The 26,355-nt window shown below is 47.0% G+C and overlaps 4 protein-coding genes across 5 annotated transcripts; 2 read left to right on the forward strand and 2 right to left on the reverse strand.

Annotated features, from left to right (window-relative positions):
• The first annotated feature begins 330 nt into the window (after positions 1–330).
• Positions 331–2,184, forward strand: SERF2 (small EDRK-rich factor 2). 2 transcript variants are annotated; one of them, XM_004609618.2, is made up of 3 exons: positions 331–483; positions 1,087–1,195; positions 1,848–2,184. In XM_004609618.2, exons 1-3 carry the CDS (start codon positions 477–479, stop codon positions 1,909–1,911), a joined length of 180 nt encoding a protein of 59 aa, XP_004609675.1. In that variant the 5' UTR covers positions 331–476; the 3' UTR covers positions 1,912–2,184. The 2 variants fall into 2 exon arrangements, with proteins under 2 accessions (XP_004609675.1, XP_012788445.1); XM_012932991.2 differs by having other exon boundaries at positions 353–483; positions 1,825–2,184.
• Positions 2,185–2,306: 122 nt separating this feature from the next.
• Positions 2,307–8,466, reverse strand: SERINC4 (serine incorporator 4). Its single transcript, XM_055132110.1, is given in 18 exon segments — positions 2,307–3,335; positions 3,523–3,576; positions 3,578–3,666; positions 3,717–3,729; positions 3,805–3,880; positions 4,262–4,314; positions 4,911–5,226; positions 5,405–5,449; positions 5,452–5,593; positions 5,811–5,858; positions 5,861–5,916; positions 6,522–6,598; positions 7,037–7,094; positions 7,097–7,167; positions 7,169–7,212; positions 7,370–7,423; positions 7,426–7,512; positions 8,422–8,466. Coding segments are annotated over 18 exon segments (1,455 nt in total). The 3' UTR covers positions 2,307–3,208.
• Positions 8,467–8,834: 368 nt separating this feature from the next.
• On the forward strand, positions 8,835–10,283 carry HYPK (huntingtin interacting protein K). The gene is made up of 4 exons (XM_004609619.2): positions 8,835–9,258; positions 9,540–9,595; positions 9,925–9,976; positions 10,120–10,283. Exons 1-4 carry the CDS (start codon positions 9,097–9,099, stop codon positions 10,213–10,215), a joined length of 366 nt encoding a protein of 121 aa, XP_004609676.1. The 5' UTR covers positions 8,835–9,096; the 3' UTR covers positions 10,216–10,283.
• Positions 10,284–12,176: 1,893 nt separating this feature from the next.
• MFAP1 (microfibril associated protein 1) lies at positions 12,177–26,214 on the reverse strand. Its single transcript, XM_004609620.3, has 9 exons — positions 26,008–26,214; positions 19,236–19,455; positions 17,261–17,390; positions 16,460–16,647; positions 15,733–15,841; positions 15,458–15,618; positions 14,291–14,450; positions 13,002–13,091; positions 12,177–12,746 (listed from the first exon to the last, which is right to left on the reverse strand). The coding sequence occupies exons 1-9, from the start codon at positions 26,084–26,086 to the stop codon at positions 12,564–12,566; spliced, it is 1,320 nt and encodes a 439-aa protein (XP_004609677.1). The 5' UTR covers positions 26,087–26,214; the 3' UTR covers positions 12,177–12,563.
• Between the last annotated feature and the right edge of the window lie 141 nt (positions 26,215–26,355).

Below are 26,355 nucleotides of genomic sequence, written 5' to 3' on the forward strand. Positions count from 1 at the left end.
TTAGTCCCAAACTACCTGATAACACAGAACCGATTGCACCATAAAGGCCCCGCGAAGCACCACCCTCAGTCCCGCAGCATTCCCTCTGGGCGAGCTTGCCAGTGTCCCAAAAGCGTCCCGGTATGAGGTCACCGGCGGGACACGTGATCGAGCGCCACATCGCCAGCCGCACCCCTCTACCCCCACCCTACCACGTGACCGGCCTACTTTCTCCCAGTTCGACCTGACGTCTCGTTCGAGAAGCCCCGCCCCACGCAGCGTGCTCGGCCTGCGAACTTCCACCCTTCCTCCGCCCGGGCTCGAGCCGGGCCCGCGAGCCCACGTGCTTCCTCTTGTCCAATAGGAGCCGGCACCCGGGCGCAAAGGGGCGGGGACGAAAGGACGACTGCTTTACGTCGCGAGAAAGGGGCGTGGCCTGCAACGTCGGCCCGAGCGAGGGGACGCAACGGAGGCAGGCCGGAGCCGCTGCCGTCGCCATGACCCGTGAGCACCGAGACCCCTCTTTACCCCCCCATCTTCTTGCCCTTTTCTCTCCGTAAAACCTCGGCACGATTGCCGGATCCCAGTACTGACTGCCTTTGGGCTTCCCCAGCCGGACCTTTTTCCGGGAGCTTTCCTCAGCGATCCGCAGCTGGAGCCCGGAAATCAGCCCTTTGCCCACCGCCACTTCTTGAGACGCCCCTTCCCCGCCATCAGGCTGAGGCCCTCGCGGATGCGGCGGGTAGCCCCGCGCGCCTGTGGGAGTCCCAGCGCCCCCCCTAGTCCAGACCCCAGCCCATCCCCCACAGAACCCCCAAACCTTCCTCAGATATCACCACCTGTCTGGACCCCCCCTATCCCGCCACCCCCCCCCCCGGCAGCCCCGAAACAACTCCTTTCTAGAAGGCTCCTCGGGACCGTTCTTTCCGCACCCCCTAATTTGACCTCTCCCGTGGCAGCTCACCTCCACCCGCACCCTCCCGGGCAGAGCGCCGTGGCCCCCTGCGGCCCGGTGTCCAGGCCCCGGGAGGGGAGTGTGTGAGAGTCGAGGGTCGCCGGCGCGTACCCAGGGGGCGCCGCGTCTCACCTCTTCCCTTTTCCCTCTAGGCGGTAACCAGCGCGAGCTCGCCCGCCAGAAGAATATGAAAAAGCAGAGCGACTCGGTTAAGGGAAAGCGCCGAGATGACGGGCTTTCTGCTGCCGCCCGCAAGCAGAGGTAGCCCCAGGGAGGGGAAGGGACGGGAGGGCCCGAGCCGGGACCGGTTGGGCTGGGGTGGGGACGGCTGAGGCCTGGAGTTAGACCCAGGGTTGTAGCAGGAAAGAGCTACCGCAGGGCCTGCGTCTGGACTAGCGAGGGGCAGAGCGCGTTGCTTCCTCTAGGGTTTTATTTCCTCCCCACCCTCCAAATTGTTAGCTCTTAGCCTTACAGGAAGGGACTGGGGCAGGTGCCAGCCCTTGATGTGATTTCTGAGTGCCCCTGGGTCTGACCTAAGGGCAAGGGCAGGGAGCTTCACGTTTCACATGCTCTAGTGGTTTTGACAGCGGATACTTTTGCCCCTCCTTGCTGTTGGTTTTTCCACCCTTCTCCCAACCTTCTCACTGGTGCTGCTGGGTGTGGTGTTGGGCACAGGATAGAGAGCCTTGGGCCTGAGTGGCCAGACTTCTGACCCTTGGGCAACGGCCAGATAAAGACTGATTGCCTTGTGAGTCTCAGCTCTCTTCCTCTTGTTCTCCTAGGGTGGGAATGCAGCAACCACATGCTGAACTTTGTCCCATCCTCCATCTTATCCTTTGTGCCCTTCATCCCCCTGCATCTTGTCCTTTTTGCCCTCTGGTACCTCCCAGTGCCCCATCATCTCTACCCCCAGGGACTCGGAGATCATGCAGCAGAAGCAGAAAAAGGCAAACGAGAAGAAGGAGGAACCCAAGTAGCTTTGTGGCTTCGTGTCCAACCCTCTTGCCCTTCGCCTGTGTGCCTGGAGCCAGTCCCACCACGCTCGCGTTTCCTCCTGTAGTGCTCACAGGTCCCAGCACCGATGGCATTCCCTTTGCCCTGAGTCTGCAGCGGGTCCCTTTCGTGCTTCCTTCCCCTCGGGTAGCCTCTCTCCCCCTGGGCCACTCCTGGGGGTGAGAGGGCTGCCTCTTCCCAGTGTTTTTTATTCCTGTGGGGCTCACCCCAAAGTATTAAAAGTAGCTTTGTAATTCCTTGAGCGCCTGGTTTGACTGGGGGTTTGGGGGGGTGGGGATGGAGGAGTGGCTGCCCTTTCCCATCAGCTGGGGAGAGAACTTTAGACTCTAAAAGGTTGTGAATATGTAGACTGATGGAAACATCACAGAGAAATCCTTTATTCTACTATGACCAACAGGCAGGTTTCTGGAAATGCGAGGGAGGAACCCTCTTAAGAACCATAGGGACTTCTTTCTGATTTTTGTGCCTCACCCAGACCTTGGCCATCATCACAGTAATGAGGTTGGGGGCCTAAGAGGGAAGGCTGCAAGACCTACCTTATGCTCCTTGTCTTCATTCTTCCTGTTTGTTCACTTGCTTGAAAGTTGGCTCCCAGATCCTGCTGCTCACTGACCTCCCATCGTCAGCTGTTGTCAGGTGTTCACATTCTCTTCCATTCCGTCATTCCGTGTGGAATGAGGGTGGTAGTTGTCTTCCCATTTGCTTTGACCTCTTAGATCAGGATTAAAACCCAGGGTAGTTTGCTCCTTTCTTCCTGTGTCCTGGGTCATTCTGGAGTTTCTGGGCTTCTTACATCCCCGTGCCCAGGTCTGAATTGCTTGTTTTCCTTTCTACCTTGAAGGGCAGAGTCACCTAAGTCTTCAGTCCCTGGTGGTGGTTCCCTGTCCCCGCCTTAACCAGGAAAGGGCTGGTGCCACACTGTCCGCCGGAATCATGGTTTCTGAGCTGCTGGCCTGGGAGTTAGGTTCTTGAGCCAGCATGAAGTCTTAACAGTAGCTCCAGTGAGTCAGAGACCAGAGACTGCCCAGGGCATTAGGGCACATAGTATTGACTTAAGCTTAAAGGGAGGTAACTGCCCATTGTCCTTTGTTACCTGCTGGACTAGACAGTTACTCTGAGTCAGAATTAGGGGCACCATCTCAAAAAAAAAAAACAAACAAAAACTAAAAATTGGTTTGTTTAAAATACCTGGAGTGGGTATTTGTTACCTGGCAATATTGATGCAATGTCAGCTGAAGATAGACTGAGGGTTTTGGATGGTCAAAAGAGTGGTGCGAGGAGCAGCCCCCGATAGAGCAGTACACAGGCCCAGCATGATGTAACCATGACCCAGAAGGTAGCCCAGCTACTCCTGAGGAAAGTCGTCTTCAGTTCTGCTCCCTCATAGCTGTAGAAAGTCAAGTCTAGTTAGAGAACACAAGGCCGTAGCTTTTAAGCCTGTTCTATCTCTCCACCAAAGGTTATGGCAGATCTCAGGTGTGTCTCCTGAGAACTCTTAAAAGTAGCTCAGAATTTCTCATTTCATGAAGTGACTAGTTTTTCAGGAGAGTATTCCTGGCCCACCTTCATCTTACCTGAACCAGTTAGTAAGGGAAACCACGACATAGAGTGAAGCAAGGAAGAAGACAGTTTAATGTAGAGTAGCTGTAGGGAAGATGCTGGGCTTGCGCTAGAGGAGCTGGAGAGGTCTCTTGGTCAGCTGACCCAGCAGCCCCACCCTGTGTCTGGAGTGAGGGGAGGGCTGCACCGAGCTGTGCCACCCACACACCCTCCTCCCGAGTCTCCAGCTTCTGTCAGAGTGTGAGGGCTCTTTGGCACTGCAGAAATTTCTACTCTTATGGATCATCACTTAACACTCACCTTCCACTGTTCGTGGGCAGCAAAAAAGGACTGTGGGCTTCTGTAAAACAAAGGTAGCGTGTTTCCGAATGGCTATGAAATCGGAATGTGAGGGTATTAATATAGGAAGGTCACATTCTTTGAAAAGATTATAGGCTCGTAAAATGTGGAGGCACAACTGGGTTCAAATTTTAGTTCCAGCATATAACTGGCCCCGGGAACTTCGGTAAGATGTTTAATCTTCTGTGCCTCAATTTCTCCATTTGTAAAATGGAGCTAATACCTACCTCACAGGGTTGTTGTGAGGATTAAATTAAAGGAGATTATGTATGTAACATCTAGCACAGTGCCTAGCACATTGTGGGTATTCAATAAAAGGTAATAGCAGTTAGAATCTGAGCATTCTGGGAGGTTGGTAGGATGTGTGTGTATGTGTCTGAGTCTGAGGGGGGAGGGGTATTGGGGACACTGAGCTGATGATCCACATGGGCCCAAATATCCCAGCAGGTAGGAAGCTTCATTTGCTGAGAAAGAAGACTTCTCAAACTGGTCCAGTAAAATATCACGAGGGATGGCCTGAGGTCACTTCTTATTGTCAACTAATCTAACCAAGAAGATGCTGTGTTCCCAAATTCCTTCCACACCCCAAAATTATGAGCACACAAAAAAACCTTTGCACAATTTTTTCCCCGTTTTATTTATTTATTTAAAAATGTTTTTTGTCAGGAAGAGGTGGTCACTCCTTCCCCAGTGGTGCTTCTGGCTTTGTACTCAGGGATTACTCCTGTCTGGGCTCTGGACCATATGAGATGCTTGAGATCAAATCCGGGTCAGCTCTGTCCAAGGCATGGGCCTTACTTGCTCTACTGTTGCTCTAGTCCAATATTTTCAACTCAATTTGTCCCCCCTCCCCCCTTCATCTCATACATATGATCTCACAGGGGCTAATCTTAAAATTGTTTTGCTTCGTGGGGAGCTTTTTTTCTTTTTTTTTTTTTTAACTATAGTCTTGTCCTAAAGTTCATATAAACTATGATCCCTGACATTCTCTGGACCACCCACCCCTGTCCTGGCATTGCCCTCTCCCACCTCCTCCATCTTTTCCCTTAAAATCTTTACGCTCCAAGCAAAAAGCACACAAGCATACATGATGCCAACACTTAGCACTGCCAGAAATGTATCTGGTGTTTGGGGTTTCGATTTACTTAGTCCAGGCAGGCATAGAGTGTGATTCTGTCCTTGAAGGATTACTGAGAAGAGGCAATAAGAAGGGAGACAAGAACAGTGAGCTAGGTAGTTAGCAGGAACAATAAAAGGTTTTAGTATGGGAAGTCCTACTTCTGTCATTACGCTTTCTGGAGGATGGCTGGGCAGGGCCAAGAAGGTCAAATATATGATGTAGCACCTGATAGACTCTAGAAGGTCAGAGCGGGGTTGTCCTGGGGAGAATGAGAATTATTGTTTGAGATCATAGCACATTATTTCTCTGTTCCTACCCTACCCAACTTCTATCTTCCCCCCTCTTGGGTAAGGCAGAGACTTGAGACCGGGAAGGCTAATGAAATTTGCTTTACTAAAGGGCTCCCCAATGTGGATGACAGCAATGTGTGTACTCACTGAGGCAGATGCAGGGAGAAATGGAGTGGTAGGAGAGGAGGCCCAGAAGCAAAGGTGCAGACTAAGCAGCATCTTGTTGAGCAGGTGTGTGTAGTGATGGAACAAGGACAGAGCTGACACACCTGCCATGCTGTAGAATCCCAGGGCGGCCAGCATCATTGGGCTGCACCTGCCTGCCTACAATGGAAGCTGGGCAGTAACTTCACTTTATTATCCACGACCAACTATTCCCAAACAACTGTGTAACATCCCTTTCCACCTGCCCACAGAACCACCACTTCCCTTGAGGTTTTGATACTATTTGGTGGGAAATTCTGGGTCCACTGATCTGCCATCTTTACCTGACTACTGGGTTTAGTAATGTCAGTCTTCCCAAGAAGAGCTTTTAGGGTTATATGCCTCTGACCCAGTTCTTGTTCCAACCACGGGCAAATGCTGTGATACGATTGAACATGAAGGATGCAGCAGGATGAACATGAAGCCACCACAGATGCCAATATAATGCCATGCTGCAAGTGTGAAGAACGCCAGTGAGAAAAACCTAGCTGATTGTATTTCTGGTAGGTTGTTTTGTTGTTTTTTAATGGTGCCATGGTTTGAGCCTAGGCATAGGGCCTCATACATGTAAGGCCAGTGGCTCTACCACTAAGCCACTTCTGCCAGCCTAACTGCTGTTCCTCTTTCTATCATCCATTATTTATTTATTTATTTATTTATTGTTTTGTTTTGGGCCACACTGATAATGCTCAGGGGGTACTTCTGGTTCTGCACTCAGAAATTACTCCCAGTGGGCTCGAGTGAGACCATATGGGATGCTGGGGATCGAACCTAGTTCAACTGTGTGCAAGGCAAATGCCCTACCTACTATACTGCCTTTCCAGCCCCTGTCTTTTTAATTTGACCTCACCTGGTTGTTCTTGGGAGCTTCTTTTATAGGTCACTTTCAGAGGTGTCTGGGGTGGGGGAGGGCACACATCGGGATTGAGGTTGAATGTGGAGCTCCTTCATGCAAAATACATGCCCCACCGCTTTGAGTAGTCTCCCCAGCCCACTACTATCTCTCTCTTTTAGGGGATTTTATAGCCTGTCACTGACAGTGTGGGATGGAAGATATCTGGGAAAACATGCTCATCAGGGATGCAGACGGCAAGAACCTAGAGACCAAGCAGAAACAGCAGCTTGAGGAACCAGAAGCTTGTTAGTATGAAAAGAGAAAACAAAATTCAGAAGAAAAGGCAGAGTAAACAATGCCTATAAAGTAAGGCAAAGTTTCTTGAAAGCAAAATTGTAGAAAATAGGGGAGAAGAAACAAGTGTAGGAAAGGAGGAACCAATTCTGTGTGAAATGGGACTAGAACAGGATCACAGCAGCCTAACTCAGATCTTAATATCTGGACAGTTCTATAATTGAGGTTTGCATACAATACCCCACGTGTTAGCCAGTGAGAAGTGCAAGAATAGGTGTGTAGCTCACAGTCACAAGTATAATGGAAGCATTATACTTCCATTAAACCTATTTTTCAGTTTTTCTTTTTTTTTACAGTGCTACTACTTAATCTCAAAATTTCCTTATTCAGCTTCTGTCTCCTTCTGTCTCTTTCCCTCCCTCTTTGCACCCAGAGTTAGCACAAACCTGTTATGTAGCTGTGCCTGCAGGCTTGTAGGGGAGTGGAGGTGGACCAGCAGCATGGCTGCAGCAGGTGAAAGGTGGCAGTTGCTGCACATACTTGGTACACTACCCCAGAGCCACTGAGCACTGGACAATGAGAGGCCAAGTAAATGGGTACACAGTCCAGGAGGCATCCCGATCTGGAGGGTGTGGATGAGAAATGTCATGGCAGCATGGGTAGAGGTAGCTACTTCTCAGGGGTTTGCCCCTTCGTCCCCTCCCTGCATCCTGAATCTCCTGTCTAAGGGTTCTGCTTTTATCCTTTTCTGTGTTGCAACCTGACCACCTCTCACTCACTCCATGTGCCTTGCCCCAGACTCTTTCCACTACTGTCCTTGATAGCAAGCAGGAGGCAGCAGACTGGGGCAGACTGCTGAGCCCCCCAAGTGCAAGAGGGTGTAGAACAGATGGTTCAAAGTACACTCAGTGAGAGGGCGCCACTAGAAGTGGCAGCACCAAGTATAAGGAACAGGCCCACAGCAAGACATCTGGGAGTAGAACAGATACAGAGCAGCTTGGTGATTTGATTCGCTGAGGAAAGGTTTACATATGCACGATCAACCTATGAGGTTGAGTTCCAAAATTTCCACTTCTCTCTTTTTACTCAGAAATTCTCTGAATTTCTGGTTCTAAGCTATGAAGGGTTCTTTTTGGGGGGAGAGGGTTATACAGTGCTGGGGGTACCATGTGCTCCATACTTCTGAACTATCTTTGGACCCTTGAAGCTATTTAGAATTGTCTTCTGCTAAGTAGAGCTTTCATTGTAAGGGAACTGCAATCACGGGTAGACTTTCCTGAAACCTGTAGCACCTGGCCTCTAACCTTTCCCTAGACTGAAACATCTGCAGCTGGACCTGTGGGAGGAAAAGTTTTCTGATAATCTTAGAAGGCAAAAGCTGGCCTATTTTTATTTTGGTTTTGGAACACATCTGGTGGTGCGTAGGAACACATCTGGTGGTGCGTAGGACCACCGGTACTGATTGTACAAAAATCTGCATGTAGCAGAGGTGGGGGATTGTTCAGCTGGCAGGTATTTAAGGCCAGTGAAATCATGTAATCTGGTCCTGATACTGGTATATGATGGGACAGACACGGATGCCTCCTCAGCTGCCCTGTGACTCACGAATGATGTAAGTATCAAATGACCCTTGGCAGATAAAAGGTTCCCTACCCCTATTTCTCGTCCCAGCCCATCGTGCTATTTCTCCTGCCCTAGGAAAGCCCAATACCTCTATTGGCTCAGGTGGATTTACTTACCCAGCCCCAGCCCCCCCTCCCTTCAATTTTTTTCTGATGGCTCATTTAGGAGGGAGCTTTCAGATCTTTCTGCCCAAGCAGAACCCTCTCACCTGATAGAAGAAGGATTCCCTAAGATACTGTTGACTCCACTGCATTGCTGTGTCACGTGGATGGAGTTGCTGGAGCTTTTGTTGACTGTTGGGCCCACCCTCCTTTCCCAGGGATTAGATCCTGGGTTACCAGGTGGATGGCAGAGGCAATTTTCTTTGCTCATCCCATTGAAACTGGCATTCTGCTGAGGCGTGTCGCCCACTGCAAGGCGGGATGGGGTACAATACCAGAAAAGACCAGTATCAAAGTGGTAAAGAGACAGACAAAACGTCGGAGGTCTGTCAGGCCCCACTGCCTGGTCTCCGCCCTAATAGGATTCATTTGCACATCTGGTCTGGGGGATTAGCATTCTTGCTTGGTGTAGGATTAGACAGCCTTTGTGGCTGAACGGAGTTTTGTGGAGGGAAGTTGTGTTTGTGAATCTAGGTGAAGGGAACGATGTCTGTTGGGAAGCGGACACTAGTGGGGAGGGAACCTTTCACAAGACAACCCTGCGGAAGCCTGAGAAGCAGCGAGCGAACAGTTCCCCTGGTGAAGCTTCTAGAACCAGAGCATAAAGAAGGTGCAGCCCGGGGAAAGCCCCGCCTTCTCCTCTCCGGGCGGAAGTTGTGCGGCCCTTACCGGAAGTCGTCGCGAGGCGGGGTGGGGTCTGTGCCGCGGCGCGGTGGATCGATATGGCGACCGAGGGGGACGTGGAACTGGAGTTGGAGACGGAGACCAGCGGCCCTGAGCGGCCTCCCGAGAAGCCGCGGAAACATGACAGTGGTGCGGCGGACCTGGAGCGAGTCACCGACTATGCGGAGGAGAAGGAGATCCAGAGTTCCAACCTGGAGACGGTGAGGAGGCCGGGAGCGTGCCGCGGCGGGCTGGAGGCTGAGGGGGCTCTAGGCTGGGACCGACAGCTCCGCGGCCTCACCGGGACGGCGGGGCGAGGCCGGAGGGGAAGGGCCGCCGCGCCACTTAGGAGGAGGGTTTTGGAGTGGACCTCACTTTCACTAAATTGAATTAATCACTTGGCTCTTCGGGAATATGCGTTTGTCAATGGCTTTCCCCGATTACTGGGAACTGTGCAGTGTAGAGAAGTAACTAGATTTGCCTTTGCCTTTCCCTTCCTTAGGCCATGTCGGTGATCGGAGACCGACGGTCCCGGGAGCAGAAAGCCAAACAGGAGCGGTAAGTCCTTGCAGGTAGCCAGCCCTACCAGATTTTCTTTACTCCAGACAAAATTAACCACGTCGTATTGCTCAACCCAGTCACCCATTCATGTAGATCTAAGGTTTAAAACCGTAGGCTCTGGAAGGAAAGGTCCCCCTGGCTACATTTGCTGTTTAAAGACTCCAGGGGGAAGGACCGGGTTATGCGAGGTAGGGGTTGGGAGTCATTTTTATATATTCACTCAACAGTGCAGGCCTTTTATTTGGAGGACATAGCTGGGGATGATTCTGCCCTGTAATTTTTTCTGGAGTTAGAGAATGAGGATTAATATAATTGAATACTTGCAGGGAAAAGGAACTGGCGAAAGTCACCATCAAGAAGGAAGACCTGGAGCTGATAGTAAGTAGCAATGGCTAATGCATGAGCCCGATTAAACCTTGCCTAATTTGTGTTAGTGAAGTAAGTCGAGTCAGCATGTTTTTGTGGCATATGAAATGACCTGGGGAACGCTTGGTTAGCATCATTGCTTCCTTTTCCTGCAGATGACAGAAATGGAGATCTCACGAGCAGCTGCAGAACGGAGTCTGAGGGAACACATGGGCAACGTGGTAGAGGCTCTTATTGCCTTAACCAACTGACCGGTGCATTATCAGGTTTACCTAGTGGATTAACTTATTTCAATAAAGAGGCTTTTTTTTTTTCCCCAGTTTTGTCTTGGATCAATAGCAATGTATGTTGTCTTTTATTGTGAACAGTTATTGTGTTGGAGTATAACAATTGAATTCCACCTGCCCCATCTTTAGTGAATTGAGAGAAAGGATTAGCATAGACGAAGCATCACTTGTGCTTATGCTAGGTGACAGGCCAGTCTCATTCATCTGACATTCTCAGCAATATTTAAGGTAATATGAAATCTCAGCAAGGTTACTGTGCTCTATGGTATGTCTGTAGGCTGGTTTGGAATAGCTAAAAAGTTTAAAGCTGGCCAGGAACCTCTATATACACTATGTACAACCACTATGTACACTATGAACACTCTTGATCATAATCCAGCTTTAGAATTAGAATTTAGGTACCTCAGGTGGGGATACATAAAAGCATAAGATACCAAAGCAAAGGGTCTCAGAATTAATGTATAAAAGATTTTCATTTAGAGCCAGGGAAATAGTAAAATAGGTAGTGTTTGCCTTGCACGTGACACACCTGGGTTTGATCCCTGGGGACCACACATGATCTAGTCCCTTGAGCACTGCTATGTGCTGCCCACCCTGAGCAATGCTCAGCACTTACTCCTGGCTCTGTGCTCAGGGATCACTGCTGGCTTAGGGGTTGATATGGAGCCTCGGGAATTGAACCTATGTCAACTACATGCAAGGAAGCGCCTCACCCACTGTATTATCTCCAGGCCAAGTCATTCCTTCTAATTCTAGAATTCCAGTGCTCTGCCATGTACGGTGGTTATATGTAAATCTGTTGTGTGTGTGTGGATGCTAGGGATTGGCATACATAAAACGCATGAGGTTTTCCATTAAGCCACATTACTGGGCCCTATATTTAGTGTGATGTCACTATACTGCCCAGAGCACAGTGTCCACCTGGAAAGACAAAGTATGTAAGAATAAGTTAGTAGGTACTTGGTATCCCCATTTCATAGGTAAACTTTGGTGTTACATACAGCTAAAACTTAAGAGAACAAGGACAACCAAATACATACAGCTCAATTAATAAAACTGGGTTGTTACTTAGAATACAGCCTTCTTCAAACTGACGAGTGTTTTACTTATTTATTTTGGCTTTTTGGGGCATATCCAGTGATGCTCAGGGCTTACTCTTGGCGTTGCTCAGGGAACCATATGGGATGCCAGGGATTGAATCCAGCTGGGCTGCGTGCAAGGCAAACACCCTACCTGCTGTATTATTGCTGTGGCTCCCCAGTGTTTCAGATCAAGGGGGATGATCAAAATCTGAAACAGCTACTGCCTCACAATGCTTTTTGTATTAGGGCCACACCCTGTGGTGCTCAGGCAAGTGCTTTACCCACTGTACAATCTCTCCAGCCCTTTTAATTTCTTACTTTAGTATGGGAGATACTTATCAGCCTGCACATTTTATATACAGAGTAGTTTTATTATTTTGATTATAATACACCAGTTTGTACTCGGAATCATCCTCAGGGGAACCCCATAGGGTACTGGAGATTAAACCTGGGTTAATGATGTGCAAGTGTACGTAGGCCCTACCTGGTGTACTCTCTGGCCCTTATCTAGTATCTTTTTTTTTTTTTTTTGGTTAGGGGGTCCACACCTGGCAATGCTCAGGGGTAACTCTTGGCTCTGCACTCAGGAATTACTCCTGGCAGTGCTCAGTGGACCATATGGGATGCTGAGAATTGAGAACCCAGGTCAGCTGTGTGCAAGGCAAACGCATTACTCACTGTACTATTTCTCTGGTGCCCCCCACCAGAGAAATATCATTACTATCATTTTACTATCATTAAAAAAAACCCTTATTGGTGTGTGATTCTTTTATTTCTTGGCACACACAAATGGATCAAAAAGTATGTTCACGTAGAAAAACAGACTCCAATCAAAAACTCAAAACAGGTTTCAAGAGCATAGAATTTTCTATAAAATACATTGTTTACATGTCCACATTTCTCAACCAAGCTAAGGGGCTGGGAAAAGAAACCTGCAGTAGTCCAAGTGAATTTCGGAAGCAAGGGTAGTAAGACCTTAAGTCTCTCACACATAGTTTTAAATGGGTATCTTCTGATCCTATCTGAATAGTGCTTTTCTGTGGGTTTCTCAAGTCTGAGTCCAAACCTCACAGAGCACCTTCAAAGACTGCACCACCAATGTCCACAAGTATGGCAGTAATTCCAACAGGATGGTTACAGGGCCCATGTAAATAATGGTAAAAGAAAATCAAGGACCAGATGCTGAGACTTCCTCTTGTTCCACAGCTAGAAGAATAAATAGTTGAACTCTTAGGTAGTTTTCCGCTTCTTGGCAGATGGTCGTTCAAATACATCTCGTACCCCTGCTGCTTTCTGTTTAAAGAATTTTGTATTCTGGGCACTCTCTTGGCCCCATGCTGAATCAAAGGAAGTGGTGTCTTGATCCACAAGATGGGTATATTTGGTACGACCAGAGCGCCCGAAGTTCTTGACCTAACAGAAAGATAAACGTGTTATATTACTAAACAGTTCCTAGCCCTCAATAACATTACTTCTTATCCCCATTTTTTTTTTCTTTTTGGGCCACAGCCAGCAATGCTCAGGGGTTACTCCTGGCTCTGCACTCAGGAATTACTCCTGGCGGTGCTTGGCGGACCATACGGGATGCTGGGTTGGCCAAGGCAAACGCCCTACCCGCTGTACTATCACTCCAGCCCCTTATCCCCATTCTTATTAAAATATACATACCTGCATGACTTTAGGAAGAATGGTTTTATTGAAATGATCCTCAAGAGTAGGTGCACTGAAATCTCTCTTGTAAACTTCTTCATCCTCATCCTGTAGAAAAAAGTATTGTTAATCTGTGGTTTTATTTTTCATATATTCAAACCACAATTTTAATAAACTGCAATGAGGGATAATAAGGAAGCAGAGGGTATTAAACTTTTTTTGAGCTTATACCTAGTTGAAATATTTTACTTTGTCTTTCTCCTTCCAAAAGAGATTTTTTTTTTTTTTTGACCATGCTGCTGGTGCTCCGGTATCATTTCCGCCAGGGCTTGAGAGATTTTGAGCCAGGGAGATAATACAGCAAGTACAGTCCTGGGCATTAAACCCAGATTCAACCACGTGAAAGGTACTGCTACGTTAAGAAACATTGAGGGGCCGGAGCATTAGTAGAGCAGGTAGGGTGCTCATGAGGCTTATTTGGGTCCAATCCCTGGCACCACATATAGTCCCCTGGGCCTGCCAAGAGTGATCCCTGAGGCAGAGCCAGGAATAAACCCTGAATATGGACATCTGTGGCCCCCAAATTAACAGCAACATCCACAAGAAACACTGAAGCTACTGAAATGTTTAAATATGATACTTTGTGACTCTGAAATAGTACAAGAAATAATTTCCACTGACCCTAATCTCCATATACAAAACTACTGGACTGGGTATCTAGATAGTGCGCAAGCATTTTCTGCTTATCAGACAAACAGTGAATAGGGCCTGAGAGTACAGTGGTAAAGCTCTTGCCTTGTGTGGCTGACTCAGGTTCAATTCCTGGCATGCCAGAGAGTCCCGATCACTGCCAGGAGTAATTCCCAAGTGAAGAGCCAAGAGTAAGCCCTGCACATTGCTGGGGTTGGCCCAAAAGCCAAAAACAAAATTCTCCACTGATAATGAGAATCTTTTAATTATTTTTTTTTTGCTTTTTGGGTCACACCAGCAATGCTGAGGGGGTTACTCCTGGCTCTATACTCAGGAATTACTCCTGGTGGTGCTTGGGGGACCATATGGGATGCCAGGGATTGAACTCGGTTGGCCGTGTGCAAGGCAAATGCCCTACCCACTACACTATTGCTCTGGCCCGATGATGAGGATTTTAGCTAAACTAAATACTTTATTTGGTTTATATTCTACAGGGGTAAAAAAGTAAATGGAAGTAACTGCTAATATCCCAAGAACAGTTTATTCTTGAGTGGGAGAGGAAAATTTAAAGCTTAATTATTTCTACTGCCCAACTTTTTCATTTCCTTTTCACTTACCATGAAGAAGGCACCACGGTGATAATATTTCTGTAAGAATTTGTATTTGCCCTTGACAGCTTTGTTGGTAATGACTTTACCATTTGCCCGAAGTTCTGCTCTCCTCTCTTCCTCGGTCAGATTTCGCATGCGCTCAATTTCTGCCTTCTCCTTCTCAAGCCTGTCCAAACAAAACAAGCCTTAGTTCGAGTTTCAGAAAGACCAATTTGGCTTCCTTTCAAACACTATGTTTTCCCAGAGAGTGCTCAAAGGACTGAGTGTATGCTCTGCATGCAGGAGGCCCAAGATTCAAAAGCTGCCCTCCCCCAACACTACTGGGTATCATCCCAAACAAAACTCCAGGTGAGGGGACTGGAGCAATAGCACAGCGGGTAGGGCGTTTGCCTTGCACGCGGCCGACCCGGGTTCAATTCCCAGCATCCCATATGGTCCCCTGAGCACCGTCAGGGGTGACTCCTGAGTGCAGAGCCAGGAGTAACCCCTGTGCATCACCGGGTGTGACCCAAAAACCAAAAAAAAAAACCCGAAAAAACAAAAAAAAAAAACCTCCAGGTGAGATAACTCAAGAGGCCTGGGCATGAACTTGTTGTATTATCCTGCTGTCCCCCTGCATTGCTGTGCGTGGCTCCAAACCCAAATGAAAGTAAAAAGGGGCTGGGGAGATAGTACACCAGGTAGGGTGTTTATGTTGCACATGGCCAACCAAAGTTTGATTCTGGTCTTTGAAGCCCTAGTCATCCTTGAGCACAGAGCCAGGAATTAGCCCTGAGCACTGCCAGGTATGGCCTCAAAACCAAAGGAAAAAAAAAATACAAAGATGGGGTGATCTTTATTATGCCTTTAAGAGTAGACTTTACAAGATAGCTACTTTTTCCTAAAAAATCCTGAGGGGCTGGAGAGATAGTACAGTGGCTAAGGTGCTGACCCTGGTTTGATCTGGCAACTGCACAGCCAGGAGTGACTTCTGAGTTGGAGTGTCAGAGATACACTGGATAGAGTTAAATAGAGTTAAGCATCCACTCACCAGAAAAGTGCAATTTAAGGAAATTGACGCAGGAAACCTAAAGGAACCTAGAATGGGACTCACTGCAGGGCCTGTGCCTTAGAGCTGTCCCTAACCTGGCCTATTAGTGGCATTAACTCTGGGCCCAACTTATTATTACTCACGCTTCTCGATCTTCTCTGTCTCTCTTGATCCTCTTTAGCTCACGAACTTTCCATGCCTCATATTCCTCCTCATCATTTTCATCATCAGTATTGAGTGCGTCCAGTGCTGCCAGGGACCGCTTATTCTCCTCCAGCTCTTTCTTGGTCTCCTCTTCTACAATCTAGATGGGGAGAATAATCAAACTATTGGATTTCCTTACTCTCCTCAGACAAGCTACTACTGCTGTGCTTCTCTTACTTGCACTAAATCCTTACAGCCAGCCATGCCCTTGTACCTTGAGTGTATACTTGCGTCTCTCCTCAGCCATCCGTTTTGCCTCCTGCTCCAGTTCCTTCTGTTTCAATGCTTCAGCTTCACGTTCTTGAACTGTTACTCGGTCCTTCCTGTAGCAGAGAGGTCATGTTAATTGCTGAGTATCTTAGAATAGGCAGATGTTTTTGTTAAGGTTCTGAACATTCCCCACCTCATATTCCTCTTCATCATATTCATCATCACTCCCGAGTGCATTCAATACAGCCAGGGATGGCTTTTACTCTTTCACCTCTTTCTTGGTTCCTAAATCAAGTCCCATCCAAATAGGGCAAAACCGAAAATAATCTCTGGCTCTATTCATTGCAGACCCAAATGAGAGTCAACCCAGATCAACACAGCATCAGAATTTATCTTTAAGATAAAAGCAAAGAACCTGTTAAATTCTAAATAGTGGGATTTCCATCAGGAAGGGGATAGGAATCTGCTTTTGAGCTTATTTTGTGATAACATAATTTATGACCTTGGATAAACATATGGTTTATAATGGGAACGGAGACAGAAAAACTCACTGGGGTGTGTTGCCAACACCAAGATACTCTTCAGCAAATATTCTGCAGAGTTGGATAATGGGCAGATTTCACTTACGGTGTAAGTTTCGGAACAGCATGGGATATAAATAGGTGGCTTTTATTTTCAGATCTGGAAAGTGGTGGCCATATGGACTCAGGCATGGTTTGTGAGATACTTACTTTCGAATGAAGACTGGCTTGAGGCGGGGCTCCATCTCATCTTCACTGTCTGTGTACTCTTCATACTCAGACTCAGATTCTGACTCCTCCCCAGAACGTCCCTCATCTTCCACCTCCATCACTTCCAGCTCTTCATTTTTTCTCTCCTGTGCTCGCTGACGCATCATGCCACGACGTCTCTCGATTTCCTACCAATTCACACATCCAGTCAGCCAAATGGTGTGTGTTCTATGCTGGCCTTTTATTTATTTACTTTTTGTTTTTTGGATTACACCCAGTGGTGCTCAGGACTTATTCCTCACTCTGCGCTAAGGGACCCCTCCTGACTGGGCTATATGGGATGGCAGGGATCGAACCTGGGTTGGCCATATGCAAGACAAGCACCTTACCGGCTGTACTATTGCCCCAGCCCCAAAGTTGGCTTTTTAATTTCTCTCATCAAACTCAAGAAATTGTGATGAGTAAATGCAGTTTAATAATATTCTACTTTCAAATCTACCCTCAAAAGGAAACAATGGGAGAGTTCTGTCCAATCTTCTGTTTAGTGCCTCAAAAAGCAGCACAGGCCATAACTTTTAACATGTACAGAAAGAACTTATTTTCCTTTTTTTTTTTTTCTTTGGGTCACACCTGGCGATGCACAGGGGTTACTCCTGGCTCATGCACTCAGGAATCACTCCTGGCAGTGCTTGGGGGACCATACGGGATGCTGGGAATTGAACCTGGGTTAGCCGCATGAAAGACAAACGCCCTACCCGATGTGCTATCGCTCCAGCCCCTTATTTTCCTTTTTGTATATACCTCATCATCAATTTCCTCCTCCTCTTCTTCACTGGTATCTTCTCGTTCCACACGCCAAGCATCTCCTTCTACCTCTGAATCACTTTCTCCAACTACTTCTGGTTCCACTATCTTCCGATGTCGGGCCAATCTGAAAAAAACAAAACAAAACAGTATTTCTAAGTGTAAAACTAGTATCACCAAAACTGAGGGGCCTCAACTGCATTTCCATAGACACTGAACACCTTGACATTATGTTTGTTTTTCACTAATACTGAAGTTTTAGGGATGAAGTGATAGGAGAGCAGGTAAGGCCTTATATGTGGCCAACCCACGTTCAATCCTCTGGTTTGCTCCAGAGCTTGCCAGGCATGATTCCAGAGGGCAGATCCAGGATTAAGTCCTGAGCACTCCTTGGTGTGGACCAAAACAAAACAAAATACTGAATTTTTAAAGCATCTTAATAATGTACTGCGTGAGGTTCATAACAAAGAAATTAACTCAGTGAGCATTCAGAGCAAATAGTTAAGTTGGACCTAAAATATTAATTATACCAAGGTTTTTAGGTCAGTGCAAGAAACTCATGGAAGTGCCCTGGAATATATATAATAGCTCAAAGTAACTTACAGTTTAAACACTAGGTGACATATTTTCTTGCAATGACAATCATATACTTGTAAAACCAAGTTTTTGGTAGCTGCTGTGATAAAAGCATTTACTACATAAAAATCAATGTGGAACAAGACAGGGTGGTAATACTGCCAATCTAATTCCAAGGACCGAGAAGCTGTCAGTATGTAAAAAGAGGCACAGAAATTAATATCAACTAACTTTTATGTGAGAATAAAATAACAATATTTTTCCTTTTATCTGTATTCTATTACACAGAAATAGAACAGAAATTGTAATTGAATTATCTGGATCAGATTAACAAAACTATTTGGACCAAACTCTGGGTTCTGAGAAAAAAATTCCCAAAGCAGCAGATATAGTACATGGGTTAAGGCTCATATGTTGCACTAAGCTGACCCCAGTCTGAGTCCTGCCATCACATGATCCCCTAAGCATCTGCAGGTGCAGCGCTAGAGGTCCCTGAGCACCCACCGGTATGGCTCTGGAGGGCATTCAGCACTGTAGGAACTGAGCAGCATTGCACCCTTGGGCCTCAGCACTGACTTACTCACCTGATTGGCTGAGCATTGCCAGGAATGGCCAACAGAACTTCCGAGTACGACTTGGGAGTCTCCTCCCAAAAAATATTCAGCAGACAATATAAAAGTTGGAAACTTTGGGATTTATGATCTACTCTGTAAAGGGTATTAACCCCCCTTTTTTTTTGACACACCTGGCGATGCTCAGAGATTACTTCTGGCTGTGTGCTCAGGGATCACACTTGGTGGGCTCAGGAGACCAAGGGAGTGCCGGGCGACTGAACCCAGGTTCTACCACGTGCAAGGCAAATATCCTACCAGCGGTTCTATCTTTCTGTCCCCATGTAAAGTAAGGCTTTAATCGACACAAAAATATTTAAAATCCCTTGTGGGGAGACTCCCTTTTCTCTGTGAGACCATTAGGCTTTATTCCTGCTTTATCAGTGTATTTTCTCCATTAGTCTCCAGAAGTTGTGAGTGGGTGAATCAGCTTAAGTTTTATGAAACATCTTTGTATTTCCCATCAACAAAACAACCAATGAGCTGCATTTTCTTTTTCCTTAATGAATTAATTAGGGCCTTCCTTTGGGTCACCTGCTGTTTATTGGTTGCCACTTACCTCGCTGTAACTTTGGTTGTATTTTCCTAGAGACTTTGTGCGTGAGTGCTCTTATTTGTAAAATGGGGATAGTAATACCTACTACATAAGTTTACTGTATGAGTCATGAGAATTAGTAAAGTTACTTAGAACAATGTTTGGCATGTAGGAAGATTCAGGTACTACTTATTACTGTTGTTCTCATTAACCTATAAGGGTTCTGGGAAGCACAAATCTTAGTCTATACCTTTCTTCCACATCTTCACTAATGCGGTTCTGCAAACGACGCAGCCGAGGGTCACTGGATGAATCTTCCTCCTGTTCCTCAGGCTCTGCTTCTTGTTCTTTGGCTTTCTTAATGAACTGAAATTCTTCATCCTCCTCATCTGAGGATTCCATAGGAGCATAGTCTGGCCTCTTTCCGGACACATAACGTTTTACTTTCACTTTCTCCATGGAAATCTCACCTGGGTAAGAAACATATTATGTTTCATTAGCTTCCTTTTCAATGTCCTTCAGCTCTTGGCCTATGCAGGTAGAGCCCTGTACTAGTAGTTAAAAACAAAAGAGGGGCCAGAGCAATAGTGTACAGTGGGAGGGTGGAGGGCATTTGCCTTGCAGTTGCAGACCTGGGTTCTATGCCAGTACCCCATATGGTCCTCCGACTCTGCCAGAAGTGATCCTTGATTACAGAGCCAGGAATAAGCCCTGAACACCACCAGTGTGGCCCAAAACCAAACAACAAAAGGAAGGGCAAAGCAATGAAAAAACACAAATTCAAACAGACATATTCACTTTTATGTTAACTAAACCATTATTTAAAAAAAAAAAAATGGAAACCAGTGTCCACTGATGAAGTGAGTGGATAAATACGTGGTCTACATATATACTGGAATACTGTCACTGTCATCCTGTTGCTCATCGATTTGTTCGAGCAGGCACCAGTAACATCACTCATTGAGGGCTGGAGTGATAGCATAGCGGGTAGGGTGTTTGCCTTGCACGCGGCTGACCCGGGTTCGAATCCCAGCATCCCATATGGTCCCCTGAGCACTGCCAGGGGTGATTCCTGAGTGCATGAGCCAGGAGTGACCCCTGTGCATCACCGGGTGTGACCCAAAAAGCAAAAAAAAAAAAAAAACCCAAAAAAACATCACTCATTGAGAGACTTGTTACTGTTTTTGGCATATCCAATATGCACGTGTAGCTTGCCAGGCTCTGCCGTGTGGGCTCCATACTCTCGGTAGCTTGCCGGGCTCTCCGAGAGGGGCGGAGGAATCGAACATGGGTCGGCCGCGTGAAAGGTGAACGCCCAACCGCTTTGCTATCGCTCCAGCCCATACACTGGAATACTACTCCATTATAAAAAATTTAGGTAACAACTAACTATTACCTCACCAGCTGAGAAAGGGAATCAATTGTATAAAAACACATGGAAAACAGACTTAGTGGCAGTTATAATGCAACATATGCAAATATCAAATTATAATGCTGCACTTTTTAAATCTATGTAATGTTTAAAACCAATTTGCCTCAATAAAAATGGGGGGGGGGAGGGCCCCAGACAGGAGAAGGGGGGAGGTACTTGTGTTGCATGTAGACAACTCAGTTCAATCCTTAGTACCTCAGATAGACCCCTAGCACTGCCAGGAGTGATTCCTGAGCAGAGTGTCAGGAGTAAGGCCTGAGCACCAATAGGTGTGGCTCCAAAATTAAAAAGCAAAACAGAGTAAAAACAAACAAAAAAATAACCATAATAGAAAACACAAACCTAAAGTAAAAATACCATTTACAGGGGCCAAAGAGATATTTCATAGTTGAATGCATGCTTTGCATGTGGAAACCTGGGTCTGATCCCTGGCACTACATGGTCTCCTGGGCTGAGCATGGGAACAATCCCCAAGCAGTGTCTGAAGCAGCCTTAGAACAAGCCCAAGCATGGCTGTGTGTGGCCTAAAAACAAATACAAAGTCATTAACAGGGGCCAGGGACATAGCAGCTCAGCAGTAGGGCACATACATACATTGCATATGTGACATTCTGGGTTTGATGCCACTTGGGGCTCTGTGTTCAGGGTGGGCTTAATATAAGGCAAGCACTTAACCCCTATCTATCTGGCACTGCATGCATGGAGGTTGGGTATATATGGAAAACTGCTCTACCTTTCTTTTTCTTTTTTGTTTTTGGGTCACATCCAGCGTTGCACAAGCTCATGCTCATGGCTCATGCACTCAGGGATCTGGCGATGTTCAGGGGACCATATGGCGTGCTGGGAATCGAACCCAGGTCGGCCGCGTGCAAGGCAAACGATCTACACTCTGCTATTGCTCCAGCCCCCTCTACCTTTCATTTTTGTTGTGAATTAATCTGCTCTTTAAAAAAAAAGTAGTACAGTCCATAGAGATAGTATAACAGACGTTTACCTTTCCTATAGCTGATATGGATTCAATCCCCCAGCCCCACCAGGAATGATCCCTGAGCACAGAGACAGGAATAGCCCATGAGCACCACTGAGTGTTGTCCAAAAAACCAAATACCAACTCCCCATAAGAGCCAAAACAAGGGGCTGGAGCGACAGCATAGTGGGTAGGGCATTTGCCTTGCACGTGGCCGACCCGGGTTCGAATCCCAGCATCCCATATGGTCCCCTGAGCACCGCCAGGGGTAATTCCTGAGTGCAGAGCCAGGAATAATCCCTGTGCATCGCCGGGTGTGACCCAAAAAGCAAAAAAGACAAAAGGTTTATTTAAATGAACAGTAAATAAAAATAATAATCTCACTGACTCATACAAAACATGGAAACAAATCTGAGAACTCGCTATTATAGAAGTGATATTAAAAATCAGTGGACACAATGCTCAAAAGGGGAGAGGAGGGAGGGAGAGGGACGGAAGAGAGAGATGGGGGGGAGGGAGGGAGAAGAAAAGCTCCGGTCATAGAGGCAGGCAGGGGGTGGGGGATAATGGGAGGGAAACTGGGGACACTGGTGTGCTGGGAAATGTACACTGGTGGAGGGATGGGTGTTGGAATACGGTATGACTAAAATCTAAAAATCTAATCATGAACAGTTTTCTTTCTTTCTTTTTTTTTTTTTTGCTTTTTGGGTCACACCCAGCGATGCTCAGGGGTTACTCCTGGCTTTGCACTCAGGAATTACTCCTGGTGGTGCTTGGGGGACCATATGGGATGCTGGGATTCGAACCCGGGTCGGCCGCGTGCAAGGCAAACGCCCTACCCACTGTGCTATCGCTCCGGCCCCTCATGAACAGTTTTCTAAGGGTCTATCTCACAGTGATTCAATAAAGTTTTAAAAAAACCAGTGGACAGAGACTGAGTGATAGCACAGCAGGTAGGGTGCTTGCCTTCACTCCCCAAGCACCACTAGGAGTGACTGCTGAGCACAGAACTAGGAGGAAGTCTTGAGCACTGCCAGGTGTAGCCCAAAAACAAAACAGAAAAAGAAAAAGCAGTGGGTTAGTCATATAAGAGTACTAGGGATAACTAGCTATCCATAAGGTACAGTGAAAAATCTGATCTTTGGGGGCTGGAGAGATAACACAGTGGGTAAGGTGCTGGCCTTGTACACTGCTGACCCAGGTTTGAACCCACACATTCCATATTGTTCCCAGAGCACTGACAGGAGTAATTCCTGAGCAACTCCAGGTCTGGGGTCCTTACCCCCAACACAAAAACCAAAAATCTGATCTCTGATACCAGACACACAAAAACCTCCAAGCCTGGGACTGTGGAGATGGCTCCAAGGACTAGAGTGCATACTTTGCATTTGAGAGCCCGGAGTTTGAACCCTGAACCACAACATCCTTTAGAACAATTCCTGGAGGTCCCCAGCACAGCAGGATCTGAGGACGGATCTTCATCCTCAAAGCCCAGCATTGACTCACTGGTCTGGATGACCAAGAGTCACTGTGAGTGACCTGGGCCTCAGTACTCAGTCCTACACCACCCCCCATCCAAGATAAATTTATATGATAGAAATCCTTAAGAGGAAATAAACATATGAACAAGATGCCTTGGCTTACTAGTAATGAGAGAAAAGCAAATTAGAGATACTTAATATGTCAACATTATCTAAACAGTGGGAGAAAATGAACACTTGATGGTAATGATGGTCGGGTTAAATAAGGTAAAGTAGGATAAAATGCTTTTTTTAAAATTTGTTTTTGGGGTCTTGGGAGTAGTTGTAACTAAAATGGGGCAAGTGAGGTGGAGAGTGAGGTGGAGAGAACCTTCCTTAGTGCATTATTCTTTTTATTGTTGTTGTTTTCCGGGGGCCACATCCATCGATACTCTGGCTGCTCCTGGCTCTGCACTCAGGAAGTAATCCTGGAAGTGCTGGCACTGGGGGGTCAAATGTGATGCTGGGTCTAACCCAGGTCCACCACATGTAAGGCAAGTGCCTTATGTTATCCTATCTTTCCAGCTATTGTTTCTTTTAGTTTTTAAATAAACGGGAGTGCTTTCATTTTATTTGTTTGATTTTCGGCCATATGTGGCTGTACTTAGGGGTTACACCCCGCATGATATGCCGGGGTGGTTCCCAGAGGTGCTGGCCAGACCATGTGGTACTGAGGATTAATTTTAACTTTTTGAATGCAAAGTATGCTGCAGTCCAGCCCTCTTAACTAGCACTGTGGCCCTGAGTACTTTTGTATTTGCATGTTTTTGCTGTAATATTTGACATTGCTTCGGATGCCATTGCTTTGGCTGCCTGGGCTCTGCTCAGGGTGGGGAGAGAAACTCAACCCACTCTCTCGAGGGGCCCTGGTGAAGACAGCCACACTCGAGGGCAAGAGGCTCTGACGAGTTTGGACGAGACTCACACATGAAAGAACCGGTGGAGGAACCCAGGCACCGTTGGGAAGGACGAGTAAAGAGAGGCTTCTAAAATCTCAGGGCTAAGACGAATGCAGATGTTACTGAGACTGCTTGAGAAAATTGACAATCAACGGGATGATGATGACTGTTTCATACACATTTGTCTGATTAAACAAATTTGGGTGCTCAAGAGTTGTTCCTGGCTCTGTGCTTAGGTGACCATGTGGTGCTGATTTAATAGAAGGTAAGTGCCTTAACCCCTACCAGCTGACCTGGAGAAGTAACGCAAAACTCTTACGAAGGACTGTGGAGAACAATTGGTAATAGGCAGTTAAGTTGATGAAATTCTAATCATCTGCTCTAAAGAAATTATACAAATAAACTAAGCAGAAATTTTTAAGGATGATAACTGAAACACTTTATGATAGGAGGAAAAAAACAACAGTCCTTCACTAGGGAAAAAGCCTTCGGTTTAATTATACAATGGAATTTAGAAGCAGTTAAATTGAATAAGAACCATCTATAAAGTAGTGAATAATTTTCAAAAGCCTTAATTTTTTAAATAAGGCAGCATAGGAAAGTTATGGAATTAAAAAAATCCGATTATTTTCTAAAATTCTTACTAAAAAATTGAGTTTTTGGGGCCGGCATCCCATATGGTCCCCCAAGCACTGCCAGGAGCAATTCCTGAGTGCAAAGCCAGGAGTAACCCCTGAGCATCGCTGGATGTGACCCAAAAAGCAGAAAAAAAAATTGAGTTTTTTAGTTCCAGCTCCCTAAGCAAGTATAGTGTTCCTTCTTCCACATGCAATATCAAAAATCCTAAACTATCTCTGCCCTTAGATATAGCACTTGGTTCATATACCTCACGGAAGTGTATTACATGTGGGATAGAAAAGATCTCATACTGCTTAAAATATGCCTCTTTATGTACATCTCATGTCTATTAAAATACAAATTTTTAATTTTTCTTGTTTTGGCTTTTAGAGTCACAACCAGAGATGCTCTGGGGTTACTCCTGGCTCTGCACGCAGGAATTCTTTTTTTTTTTTGGGGGGGGGTCACACCCGGCGATGCACAGGGGTTACGCCTGGCTCTGCACTTAGGAATTACTCCTGGTGGTGCTCAGGGGAACATATGGGATGCTGGGATTCGAACCCGGATCGGCCGCATGCAAGGCAAATGCCCTACCCGCTGTGCTATCGATCCAGCCCCAGTAATTAATTCTTGCATTGCTTGAAGGACCACATGGGATGCAGAGGATCGAACCTGGATTGGTCACATGCAAGGCATACTCTCTACCCGCTGTACTATTGTTCAGACCCATGAAATGAGTTTCTTAAGGTTAAGGGTCTGTCTTACACAATTCCGCAGTTAATTTCATAAATACAGCGACTGCACTGGTTGAAAGGGCTAGAAAACTTTTTAGTTAAGACATGGTGTGGGGTGGAGTGGAGAGAAGCCACCAGGGTCCTATCCCTGGTACCCCAGATGGCCCTCTGAGCTCACTGGAAGTAATTCCCGAGCACAGAGCCAGGAGTAGCCCCTGAGCATCGCTAGGTGTGGTCCCAAACCTGACAAACAACCAGCGAAAAAGACATGGCTCTGGTCTCAAGTTGCTCAGGAGCTCAAGATCTACAAGAGCGAAATAAACACGTAAGTACCTGTGGCAGTGAGTTTAAAAAGAGGGAGAGAAGCCAGAGCAATAGTACAGCGGCGGCGGGTAGGGCGCATGCCTTCCATACAGAAGATCAGGGTTCGGTACCCGGCACCCCCTAAAGTCCGCTGAGCGCGCTAGGAGGGATTCCTGAGTGCAGAGCGAGATGTAACCTCTGAGCATCACCGGCTGAGATACAAAAATCTTTCCCCCACCCCAAAAAAAGATTAAGCAAAAGGGCAGCATAAAGGGAAAACAAAAGGTAAAATTGGCCCCCGTCCCTGGCCTATGATACACGAAGGCTGAGGGAGAGGAGAGCTAGGTGCCTGCAGACGTGCCACAGTAACGAGATAAAATGGGGGGGGGTGGAGGTGAAGGGGGTGTTGTCTCTTAGAGGGTGGGACTCGGCCAGGGAAAGTCGGAAAAATAGGGAACAGGTCGGCGGGGCTGGGGAAATCCCCCCGGGAGAGGTCTGAGATAGGATGGGGAAGGAAGAGCGGTAAGCTCGAAGGGCTCAGCACAGTACCTTTTTCATTGCGAACTGGGACGGCCCCAGCCGTTGACTGAATGGGCGGCTGCTTCATGAGTGCACTTGGGACCGACATTTTGATGGCTTGCGGCGGTGACTCCCAAAACGTGACCGATTCCAAACACCGAGCAGCTACAACGTCAAGGAAGCAAGAGAAATCTCCACTTGTGCGCCTCTGAGCTTCCGATAGCAACACCACCTAGGGCGGAGATAGAGAAGCCGGAAGTGCGCGAGCAGAGGATTGTGGGATTGTGGAGGACGCCGGCGGACTCGGGCTCGAACCTGGAGTCTGCGCAGGGCAGCCGGCGGCCCCAGCCGAACCGTCTCCGAGTAATTGGAAGTCGC

Source organism: Sorex araneus, chromosome 3 (assembly GCF_027595985.1).
Source record: "Sorex araneus isolate mSorAra2 chromosome 3, mSorAra2.pri, whole genome shotgun sequence".
Lineage (NCBI taxonomy): Eukaryota > Metazoa > Chordata > Mammalia > Eulipotyphla > Soricidae > Sorex > Sorex araneus.